The sequence below is a fragment of the Cherax quadricarinatus genome, chromosome 26 (genome assembly GCF_038502225.1).
Source record: "Cherax quadricarinatus isolate ZL_2023a chromosome 26, ASM3850222v1, whole genome shotgun sequence".
Classification (NCBI taxonomy): Eukaryota; Metazoa; Arthropoda; class Malacostraca; order Decapoda; family Parastacidae; genus Cherax; species Cherax quadricarinatus.
In genome coordinates this window covers 5200973-5214158 of record NC_091317.1, presented here as the reverse complement: position 1 = coordinate 5214158, position 13186 = coordinate 5200973, and the positions used below count along the sequence as shown (strand labels likewise).

General features: G+C 46.5%; 1 protein-coding gene across 1 annotated transcript in view; it reads right to left on the bottom strand.

The window, feature by feature from the left end:
* The window catches only part of LOC128691634 (putative per-hexamer repeat protein 5), a 39285-nt gene extending 26881 nt beyond the window's left edge, over nt 1-12404 (bottom strand). Inside the window, exon 1 of the mRNA XM_053780471.2 lies at nt 12262-12404. Coding sequence (XP_053636446.2) covers nt 12262-12318 — 57 coding nt within the window. The 5' untranslated portion in view covers nt 12319-12404. The remainder of the gene's footprint in view (nt 1-12261) is intronic.
* Between the last annotated feature and the right edge of the window lie 782 nt (nt 12405-13186).

The following is a 13186-nucleotide window of genomic DNA, read 5'->3' as shown; positions in this document are numbered from 1 at the left end:
GGGGTGACTACCCCCCACAGAATGGGTATGGGGTGACTACCGCCCACAGGATGGGTATGGGGTGACTACCGCCCACAGGATGGGTATGGGGTGAATACCGCCCACAGGATGGGTATGGGGTGACTACCGCCCACAGGATGGGTATGGGGTGACTACCGCCCACAGGATGGGTATGGGGTGACTACCGCCCACAGGATGGGTATGGGGTGACTACCGCCCACAGGATGGGTATGGGGTGACTACCACCCACAGGATGGGTATGGGGTGACTACCACCCACAGGATGGATATGGGGTGACTACCGCCCACAGGATGGATATGGGGTGAATTCAGCCTACATGATGGGTATGAGGTGGCTACCGCCCACACGATGGGTATGGGGTGGCTACCGCCCACAGGACGGGTATGGGGTGACTACCGCCCACAGTATGGGTATGGGGTGGCTACCGCCCACAGGATGGGTATGGGGTGACTACGGCCCACAGGATGGGTATGGGGTGACTACCGCCCACAGGATGGGTATGGGGTGACTACCGCCCACAGGATGGGTATGGGGTGACTACCGCCCACAGGATGGGTATGGGGTGACTACCGCCCACAGGATGGGTATGGGGTGACTACCGCCCACAGGATGGGTATGGGGTGACTACCTCCCACAGGATGGGTATGGGGTGACTACCGCCCACAGGATGGGTATGGGGTGACTACCGCCCACAGGATGGGTATGGGGTGACTACCGCCCACAGGATGGGTATGGGGTGACTACCGCCCACAGGATGGGTATGGGGTGACTACCTCCCACAGGATGGGTATGGGGTGACTACCACCCACAGGATGGGTATGGGGTGACTACCGCCCACAGGATGGATATGGGGTGACTACCGCCCACAGGATGGATATGGGGTGAATACAGCCTACATGATGGGTATGAGGTGGCTACCGCCCACAGGATGGGTATGGGGTGGCTACCGCCCACAGGACGGGTATGGGTAAACTACCGCCCACAGTATGGGTATGGGGTGGCTACCGCCCACAGGATGGGTATGGGGTGACTACGGCCCACAGGATGGGTATGGGGTGGCTACCGCCCACAGGATGGGTATGGGGTTACTACCGTCCACAGGATGGGTATGGGGTGACTACCGCGCACAGGATGGGTATGGGGTGACTACCGCCCACAGGATGGGTTTGGGGTGACTACTGCCCACAGGATGGGTAAGGGGTGACTACCGCCCACAGGATGGGTAAGGGGTGACTACCGCCCACAGGATGGGTATGGGGTGACTCCCGTCTGTCAGCATAGTTGCTGATCCCTGTGTTATATTGCATAGCATATTAGTATCATCCATGTGCTTTAGATAGGAGATCCCTTGTAGGCCTGTGACTTTGTGTGACTTCACGGGATGCGCATGTGTAGGCTCGTACCTCTGCCTCCCTCACTCGGCGGCAGACCATCCAGACAAGAACACGGCAAGGCTGGGCTCCATTCCTCATCACCTCAGTCTGACAATATATCGTTACCATCCAACAAGTGTGTCTACCTTCAACCCTCAATATCTCCATTTAAGAACCCCTATGATAAAATGGTGGCAGCGGTGTGGGAGTAAAATTGATAATTACGCCGATGTACGGAGATTTCTTTCGATCAGCAAGACGGCCATTTCGTGTCCCCAGTAGGCCTACCGAGAAGATTAACGCCAGCCAGCTACCTCAAGTCAGCTACTCGCCCAAGCTCCTACCAGCTTCTACATTATTCACTGGTCAGTCTCTTTGTATTAGTGTTTTTCTGCTTATTTGCATCACTCCCGAGGGGTTGACCCGAGTTTGCAAAATAAGCCAGCTTCCACTCTGTGGTGAGGAAGCCCAGTCGAGCCTAGTCTACTTCATCCAATTCCTTTGCCTGCCAAGCCAGCTTCCACCTCTGTTGTGCTCATCGTGTGAAGTTATCAAGCTATTCTGTGTGAAGGGTTAAGATAAGCCAGCTAGCAACTAACCCAGGTGTCTTACCCCAGTACTCAAGTAAGCCACGTGAGTAGTCTTCATCGCTTGTGATTCAAGCTCCAAGCCATCCTGAGTGCTCTTTTTTTCATCCTTGTGGTGTTGTAGTATTTCGTGGGTTTGTTTTAAGCCAGTCGGCTTAGAATATCTTCGCGGCAGTGTGGCTGTTCTCAGTGAGGCTTACGCCGTTCAACCCATATGCCCAACCACTCACGACCACGTGTGTCTCACCATTGCCGGTCTTAGCCCTGCTAACCCACAAACCCAACTACACTCACCACGCGGCCTCAGACGCCTCACTCAGCCATTACCCACTCACCTAACTTCTTCAGTGTTTTGGTGAAGTACTAAGGGTTGTAGCACCATATTTTAAGGACCACATAGGGGGTCAAGAGCTAGAGTGTGTTTCGTGCCACCGTTAAAAAGCCTCCTGTGTGTGTCATTCTTCGATGTAAGTGCAATTCTACGACCACCTGTGCAGAGGACAGCAGCAAGTCGACATAAACAATCCTCTACTCTCCACTACCATCAACCTCATTCTTCACCAAGTCGTTACAGCGATAATATTTTTTTTTTCCATAGAGACATTTGCGAGTGTTGAGACATTTCTTTTGTGTTTCCAGTGATTTTTTTTTCTTAGTGACATTCAGTGACTCTCGATCAGACTCTGTGTTTATCATGTACTGATTGCATTAATTTCTTTTAATCTTCTTAATTCAGTGTTAATTTGCGTGCATTATCTTATGTCTGTTGTGTTGTGTATCTTTTTATACACTTGAAGTAAGTAGTTAGTGTTTTTCCTTTGTTGTGTGTGCAGCATATGAGCAGTATAGAACTTGTATTTACACTTCAGAATCACCTTGTGTTCTCAGTATTCCAGTGAAATATTTCAGTAATTTTTTCACCTCATATTCTGCATCACAACTCAGTGTTGTCTGTTATAATTTTTTTTTCTTTCTTCCCAGCAATTGTGTATTTTTGTTTTGTTCCCTGTGTGTTGAACATTCTTGTGTTCATATTCTTTCATTTAGCCAGTGTCTAATTTGTCTTATTTCCACAGACAATAGTGCCATTATTTTGTGCAAGCAAGAAATCATAAGAACATAAGAACATAAGAATGTAGGAACACTTCAGAAGGCCTACTGGCCCATACGAGGCAGGTCCTTATCAAAACGACATCTACCTAAAGCTACTCAAGAAATAACTCCTGTGAGCTACTCAAGAAATAACCGCTCACAGGATGGGTATGGGGTGACTACCGCCCACAGGATGGGTATGGGGTGACTACCGCCCACAGGATGGGTATGGGGTGACTACCGCCCACAGGATGGGTATGGGGTAACTACCGCCCACAGGATGGGTATGGGGTGACTACCGCCCACAGGATGGGTCTGGGGTAACTACCGCCCACAGGATGGGTATGGGGTGACTACCGCCCACAGGATGGGTATGGGGTGACTACCGCCCACAGAATGGGTATGGGGTGACTACCGTCCACAGGATGGGTATGGGGTGACTACCGCCCACAGGATGGGTATGGGGTGACTACCGCCCACAGAATGGGTATGGGGTGACTACCGTCCACAGGATGGGTATGGGGTGACTACCGCCCACAGGATGGGTATGGGGTGACTACCGCCCACAGGATGGGTATGGGGTGACTACCGCCCACAGGATGGGTATGGGGTGGCTACCGCCCACAGGATGGGTATGCGGTGGCTACCGCCCACAGGATGGGAATGGAGTGACTACCGCCCACAGGATTTGTATCGGGTGGCTACCGCCCACAGGATGGGTATGGGGTGGCTACCGCCCACAGGATGTGTATGGGGTGACTACCGCCCACAGGATGGGTTTGGGGTGACTACCGTCCACAGGATGGGTATGAGGTGACTACCGCCCACAGGATGGGTATGGGGTGACTACCGCCCACACGATGGGTATGGGGTGACTACCATCCACAGGATGGGTATAGGGTGTCTACCGCCCACAGGATGGGTATGGGGTGACTACCGCTCACAGGATGGGTATGGGGTGACTACCGCCCACAGGATGGGTATGGGGTGACTACCGCCCACAGGATGGGTATGGGGTGACTACCGCTCACAGGATGGGTATGGGGTGACTACCGCCCACAGGATGGGTATGGGGTGACTACCCCCCACAGAATGGGTATGGGGTGACTACCGCCCACAGGATGGGTATGGGGTGACTACCGCCTACAGGATGGGTATGGGGTGACTACCGCCCACAGGATGGGTATGGGGTGACTACCGCCCACAGGATGGGTATGGGGTGACTACCGCCCACAGGATGGGTATGGGGTGACTACCGCCCACAGGATGGGTATGGGGTGACTACCTCCCACAGGATGGGTATGGGGTGACTACCGCCCACAGGATGGGTATGGGGTGACTACCGCCCACAGGATGGGTATGGGGTGGCTACCGCCCACAGGATGGGTATGCGGTGGCTACCGCCCACAGGATGGGAATGGAGTGACTACCGCCCACAGGATTTGTATCGGGTGGCTACCGCCCACAGGATGGGTATGGGGTGGCTACCGCCCACAGGATGTGTATGGGGTGACTACCGCCCACAGGATGGGTTTGGGGTGACTACCGTCCACAGGATGGGTATGAGGTGACTACCGCCCACAGGATGGGTATGGGGTGACTACCGCCCACACGATGGGTATGGGGTGACTACCATCCACAGGATGGGTATAGGGTGTCTACCGCCCACAGGATGGGTATGGGGTGACTACCGCTCACAGGATGGGTATGGGGTGACTACCGCCCACAGGATGGGTATGGGGTGACTACCGCCCACAGGATGGGTATGGGGTGACTACCGCTCACAGGATGGGTATGGGGTGACTACCGCCCACAGGATGGGTATGGGGTGACTACCCCCCACAGAATGGGTATGGGGTGACTACCGCCCACAGGATGGGTATGGGGTGACTACCGCCTACAGGATGGGTATGGGGTGACTACCGCCCACAGGATGGGTATGGGGTGACTACCGCCCACAGGATGGGTATGGGGTGACTACCGCCCACAGGATGGGTATGGGGTGACTACCGCCCACAGGATGGGTATGGGGTGACTACCTCCCACAGGATGGGTATGGGGTGACTACCACCCACAGGATGGGTATGGGGTGACTACCGCCCACAGGATGGATATGGGGTGACTACCGCCCACAGGATGGATATGGGGTGAATACAGCCTACATGATGGGTATGAGGTGGCTACCGCCCACAGGATGGGTATGGGGTGGCTACCGCCCACAGGACGGGTATGGGTAAACTACCGCCCACAGTATGGGTATGGGGTGGCTACCGCCCACAGGATGGGTATGGGGTGACTACGGCCCACAGGATGGGTATGGGGTGGCTACCGCCCACAGGATGGGTATGGGGTTACTACCGTCCACAGGATGGGTATGGGGTGACTACCGCGCACAGGATGGGTATGGGGTGACTACCGCCCACAGGATGGGTTTGGGGTGACTACTGCCCACAGGATGGGTAAGGGGTGACTACCGCCCACAGGATGGGTAAGGGGTGACTACCGCCCACAGGATGGGTATGGGGTGACTCCCGTCTGTCAGCATAGTTGCTGATCCCTGTGTTATATTGCATAGCATATTAGTATCATCCATGTGCTTTAGATAGGAGATCCCTTGTAGGCCTGTGACTTTGTGTGACGTCACGGGATGCGCATGTGTAGGCTCGTACCTCTGCCTCCCTCTCACTCGGCGGCAGACCATCCAGACAAGAACACGGCAAGGCTGGGCTCCATTCCTCATCACCTCAGTCTGACAATATATCGTTACCATCCAACAAGTGTGTCTACCTTCAACCCTCAATATCTCCATTTAAGAACCCCTATTATAAAATGGTGGCAGCGGTGTGGGAGTAAAATTGATAATTACGCCGATGTACGGAGATTTCTTTCGATCAGCAAGACGGCCATTTCGTGTCCCCAGTAGGCCTACCGAGAAGATTAACGCCAGCCAGCTACCTCAAGTCAGCTACTCGCCCAAGCTCCTACCAGCTTCTACATTATTCACTGGTCAGTCTCTTTGTATTAGTGTTTTTCTGCTTATTTGCATCACTCCCGAGGGGTTGACCCGAGTTTGCAAAATAAGCCAGCTTCCACTCTGTGGTGAGGAAGCCCAGTCGAGCCTAGTCTACTTCATCCAATTCCTTTGCCTGCCAAGCCAGCTTCCACCTCTGTTGTGCTCATCGTGTGAAGTTATCAAGCTATTCTGTGTGAAGGGTTAAGATAAGCCAGCTAGCAACTAACCCAGGTGTCTTACCCCAGTACTCAAGTAAGCCACGTGAGTAGTCTTCATCGCTTGTGATTCAAGCTCCAAGCCATCCTGAGTGCTCTTTTTTTCATCCTTGTGGTGTTGTAGTATTTCGTGGGTTTGTTTTAAGCCAGTCGGCTTAGAATATCTTCGCGGCAGTGTGGCTGTTCTCAGTGAGGCTTACGCCGTTCAACCCATATGCCCAACCACTCACGACCACGTGTGTCTCACCATTGCCGGTCTTAGCCCTGCTAACCCACAAACCCAACTACACTCACCACGCGGCCTCAGACGCCTCACTCAGCCATTACCCACTCACCTAACTTCTTCAGTGTTTTGGTGAAGTACTAAGGGTTGTAGCACCATATTTTAAGGACCACATAGGGGGTCAAGAGCTAGAGTGTGTTTCGTGCCACCGTTAAAAAGCCTCCTGTGTGTGTCATTCTTCGATGTAAGTGCAATTCTACGACCACCTGTGCAGAGGACAGCAGCAAGTCGACATAAACAATCCTCTACTCTCCACTACCATCAACCTCATTCTTCACCAAGTCGTTACAGCGATAATATTTTTTTTTTTCCATAGAGACATTTGCGAGTGTTGAGACATTTCTTTTGTGTTTCCAGTGATTTTTTTTTCTTAGTGACATTCAGTGACTCTCGATCAGACTCTGTGTTTATCATGTACTGATTGCATTAATTTCTTTTAATCTTCTTAATTCAGTGTTAATTTGCGTGCATTATCTTATGTCTGTTGTGTTGTGTATCTTTTTATACACTTGAAGTAAGTACTTAGTGTTTTTCCTTTGTTGTGTGTGCAACATATGAGCAGTATAGAACTTGTATTTACACTTCAGAATCACCTTGTGTTCTCAGTATTCCAGTGAAGTATTTCAGTAATTTTTTCACCTCATATTCTGCATCACAACTCAGTGTTGTCTGTTATAATTTTTTTTTCTTTCTTCCCAGCAATTGTGTATTTTTGTTTTGTTCCCTGTGTGTTGAACATTCTTGTGTTCATATTCTTTCATTTAGCCAGTGTCTAATTTGTCTTATTTCCACAGACAATAGTGCCATTATTTTGTGCAAGCAAGAAATCATAAGAACATAAGAACATAAGAATGTAGGAACACTGCAGAAGGCCTACTGGCCCATACGAGGCAGGTCCTTATCAAAACGACATCTACCTAAAGCTACTCAAGAAATAACCGCTCACAGGATGGGTATGGGGTGACTACCGCCCACAGGATGGGTATGGGGTAACTACCGCCCACAGGATGGGTATGGGGTGACTACCGCCCACAGGATGGGTATGGGGTGACTACCGCCCACAGAATGGGTATGGGGTGACTACCGCCCACAGGATGGGTATGGGGTGCATAATAAACACGTTAAACTGAACTAAACTTCGATAAAAAAAACTTTAATTGCTTGTCGCTTACTAATTCTATATTCTTTGCTTTTCCTTGTTAATGTTCATAACGATCAGTAGCTAACCAAGTTAGGAGGTATTTATGACCTTTTTGCATGAATAAATATTCATCATTTGGTAAACTAAATCTTCTTTATATTATTAGTGGATACTTATCATCAACACTCTTCATTCACATACATGACATTGATTTCCATTATAACTTCTCGTGTACTACTTAATTTTCTGTTTTTACTGTAATTGTTAAATGAAATAGCGTTCAAATGAACATTCGATTTCAATCAGCTTTTAGGATAATTTCTTTACCCATTATGAGCCACTTAATCACTGATCTAACACTTGTTTGGTTTATGTTTTCCCTAGGCAATAAACTATGGTTTTACATTTCGGTTTTCCCACAAAAATTTTGCCCCCCCCCAAAAAAAAAAAAAAAAAAAATCTAGCAATGTTAATAAGTAGAGAAACGCAGACATGCAGGCCAGCAGGCACTGGAGAAGTGCCAGTAAGATAGATGTAAAGTAAACGGACACAAGTGCAACTAATGTGACATTTATTGTGGCAACGTTTCTCTCTCCAGGTGCTTTATCAAGCCATTACAAACAATACATGGACACAGAGAGTATATAAAGGCTCAGAGTGAGGTGAATACTAGTGAGGTACCATTACTTTTGTCACTACCACTACTACTACTACTACTACTACCACTAGTGAACATCGAAATGGTACCTCACTAGTATTCACCTCACTCTGAGCCTTTATATACTCTCTGTGTCCATGTATTGGACAACACATTCTGCTCTTGACTCTTGCCCTGGCAGGTCATAGCAGCTCTCCTTACTTACTCAGTCTCCCTACGATCCCCGTTGGGGAGGGGAACCTTTACCAGCGTTGTCTTCACCTTGACTTGCACGATGAGCTACGCAAATCGTGTCAAGATCAAGCCAACAAGTGGTACCGTTGATGATTCAACGAAGATTGCTCTTGCTACTGTTGTTCAAGGAACACTGAAAGTTAAATTCAACACCATTTTGTCTCTGAAAGAAGCATTCATTGTTGTGTGTCACGATGATGCTGAAGCAGAGAAGCTACTCACTACAGATGCCACCACTACACTCACTGCTCAAGGGTTTACTGTTATGTCATCTCCTGCCCTCAAGGCCAGGAAATCAGTATTCCTTAAGAAACTAGACAAGATTCTGACGTCTCAATCACCTGCAGAACTCAAGACATCCATCGAGACGCAAAATACATGGGCTACTGTTGACAGCATCACAAAAATCCCGAATGCATCGTCCATGCTCAAGGTCACCTTCACTGACGTTAACATGGCTGCCACTGCTCTGAACGAAGGTCTTGCTGTTTATTACTACTTCATCAGTCCAACTTACATCGAAGCAGAAAGATATCAGTACATCCAACACTGCTGGTACTGTTATTCTTACCATCACACCACCAAAGCATGTCCAGTAAAAGACAAGAAGTTCTGCACTACATGTGGTAGTGAGGGACACACCTTCAGTTCCTGCACCATTGCTACTCCACCACAACCATCGTGCTTAAACTGTAAGAGCAACGACCACCATACACTGGCAGCAAAATGTCCTACACGTAAGGATATTGTGAAGAAAACACAAGAAGCAGCAAAGAAAAAACCTACTAGCAACACACCAACGTATGCAGCAATTGCAAAGATCCAAGCTAATACTACGAAATTACTTCAAGCTACTACTCAGCCAGCCTCCACCATCATCACTCCTCCAGCTTGTGACGTAACCAAGATCCACTACTGTCTACTATACGCTCACATGCAGAATATGGCTGTACCTGGATCTTTTAACTCTACCATCAACGAGTTATTTGCACTAAATAATATGCCATCATTTATATTCCCAGCATCTCCACCTTCGGAAGAAATACTAAAATTCACCAAAGACCTAATCAACACTTCTGCATCAGCAGCTCCAACACCACCAACACCTAGTGACGTCACTCCAACAAGGCCTCCTATTCGTCGATCGCCTATTGCTCGTCGATTGGCTCGTCGTGGCGGCGTACCTTCTTCACCTCCACCCACCACTACTCATATGGACCAATCAGAAGCCACGATTCTCCCGCAGTCTTCTACACACTCTCTAGCAGAGACACCAACATTGAAAGAACCTTCAATGCGGCAACCACCAACAAAAACCTCTCCAGCTATCTCTCGACGTATTAATATAGAAGACCAACATCAAGATCAATACCTGCACTGGAAAGATATAACTTTTTATACGACTCCTGACCAAGAACCTAACATGGATGTCGACACTTTGTACAAGAAAATAATCGACAGTAGAGTCAAGTTTACAAACCGTAAAGGATCCCACTGCTCCATCACTACTCTCCAGATGACCTTTGACCAGTTACTAGCCAACCCAGCATTTCGACCTAAGATTACAAGACTACAGATCGTTTCCATCCAAAAAATGCACAACATAAGGAATGCCTCCTTCACGAAAGAAACGAAGTAACTCCAGACACACATATAAAAGACACCTGACCAATCAAGAAGCTTGCCTCCCTTGACCACTCCTCCAGCTCCTGCCAGCCGCCAATCAACATCAAGATGCAGCAATTTTTCGTCCAGCAAGTTGCAGTCAGTGCCTGCAGAGCTCCTGTTGTATCTACATCGTCTTTTGTTATCGTTATTGTGGCTTAGCAGTTGGGTCTAGTCCTGACTCTTCTCTCTTCGACTCAAGACATTCCTCTCACCGTCTATTCTTCGCACTGTCCCCACTTGCCCCTCGCCCCTCGTGGGTACTTTACCTGTGAGTCCTATCCTATCCTATCCTATTGTTTGTAATGGCTTGATAAAGCCCCTGGAGAGCGAAACGTTGCCACAATAAATGTCACATTAGTTGCACTTGTGTCCTTTTACTTTACATATTGTCGGTAATTCTACCAACTTTATTACAGTAAGATAGATGTTTCACACAACACACACTCCTCTCGCTTTTCCTTCAGCCAATAATACTTGCTTCATATATTTTGAAAAACTGACTTCGAATTTCTCGAAAAATGTATAAACAAAATTCACTGTAAATCCTACGTACTTTAATTTCATGGTATAAACCCAAAGATTTTAATAACAAAAAGGCACATTACAGTGACTGGAACAATACACAATGTGAATGTAAATGGTTCAAGTAGGACCGAAACGTCGTCCTAAGACCCTCTCTCCTATGTGCGGGTTATTTGTGTCTAAAGATTTTGTCATAATTATATAGATCATAGCAACCTGACTTTCTAAGTTTCAGATTAAAAGGTAACATCGCCATTTGCTGGAAGAAACTGAGTGGGAACTATTATTTAACTAAAGGTAAATGTAAGAATCTTGTGTTTGTTATTGATTTTCTTTGTTTATCTTATAAACTTTGTAGGTCAAACGACATAAAAGCTTGAGAATATAATTTCATTACTGACGAAATCTCAGCCTTGTCCTTAAACCTTATGGTTTTTCTCCTGCATGAGCTCTCACGGGCTATGTTTGAGATGATGTTTCAGAAAATTTCTTGGATAAGCAGAAAACAAATGTGGGTTTTCTCCTGTGTGAGCTTTTATTCTTTAATACCCAATTTTTGCTTGTGATTTTTTTTAGACAAACTGATCACTGATGTGTTGTCTTTCCTGCATGAGCTCTCGTGTCCTGTATTAGAGTAGGTATCACAGAAAATTCCTTAGATGTACCGAAAACTTATATAGTTTATTTCCTGTCTGGATTCTCACGTGTTTTATTACGTATCTATTTTCAGAAAGGTTCATTGAACATATTGAACACTGATACAGCTATGTATTTATATGAAGTCTCATGTGTAATTTTGAAAATTTGCTATTGTATTTTTTTTTCATATATTTCATCCAATTTGCCGTTTACTAACAACTCCAAAATTAAAAATGTACTTTCTGACGACTTTATGGCTCAACTGAATCTTTCATTGCTATCTGTGTCCCCTGTATCCCTCTAGCAGCAATTCAGGCATTCGGGTTAAATTCCACTATATTGGCTCCTCTGAGTATTCTGTTTACCGTGATCATGACCTTCCTGGTCCTATTCTCTTTCTTAACCTAATGCAAGCTCCCTTAATGTGTGTGAACTAATTTTAACACGCTTCCATTATCAACAGAGAAATCCTAATGGAGTTTTTTTTGGATAAGATTACTTTTTTGCAAAATTTTTTTAATTATATATACCAAAAGATTACATAAAACTTAAAGTTTGTTAAGCATTTTAATAGATTTTATTAATCAAGTGGTAACATTGCATAACATCTATGAAAATCACTCTGGCTAAACACAGAGAACCATTTCTAACTAGAAGAGTCAACATTTTTTATGCAGTTGCAAATGAGCATCGAGAGCATACACATACAAAATTTTAAATATATGATAGTAAATTTTCTAAGGCATTCGGACAATTGCATACACGATAAGTGCGAGGAGAAGCCCTTAACAAACGTTAAAAAGACTGCAGCTTACCATTATAGCTAGGGTGATGGAAGGGAAGTGTACAGGAGACTCATCTGCTCGTCCCATTTAAAGCTGTCCAGCAAAGGTTCCCAGTGCCACGTTGCAAGGGTTTGTTATGGTCTGTTCGGTAAGACAGTCGTGATCATCGATGAAAACTATGTCAAGTGAAGCCATAAATACTTGCCTAATCGAGGCGACAGAAGTAAATATTTACAGTAAGATTGTAGAGTTTTAACTTAGCCAACGATATCACTGGTTACTCCATGGACTTGTTTTCACTGGGGAATAATTCTACATAGCTAAAAAAAAAAAAAAAAAAAAAACACAAAGGAGAATTAGAGGTTACTATTAATATATAATTCATAATTATTAAAATTTACATTTTCCTGTATAAAGTCGAAATGGCAATAACTCTCGTCACTAAACTGTGCATGACAGCTCTAAGGAAATTTATAGATCAACAGGATTATTATTATTATTATTATTACTATTATTATTATTATTATTATTATTATTATTATTATTATTATTATTATTATTATTATTATTAAAATCAAAGAAAGCGCTAAACCGACAAGGGTCATATAGCGCTGCGGGGCAGAAAATAGTGCTGGGGCTATTAACAGGTAGGTGGAGAGGGGATCAGAGGTGAGGGGAGAACAAGGTTGGAGGGGACGCTAAGGGCTGTGTCAAAGTTCGTGTAGTAAAACAGTTGCTGACAAAAAATAAAAAAGTGATTGTAGGTCAAAGGCAAGGCCGTCTGCAAGAAGGGAAGATAAGGTAAGAGTGGTAGGGCTGTGGCGTTGTTGGAGGTAAATATTGGTAAACCGGGCAGTCTACAGGAAAGTGAAGAACCGAAACAGGGACCCGACAAACCTCACGGAGAGGAATAGGGTGTCGTTCCATGAGGTACCCATGGGTAAAGCAAGTATGG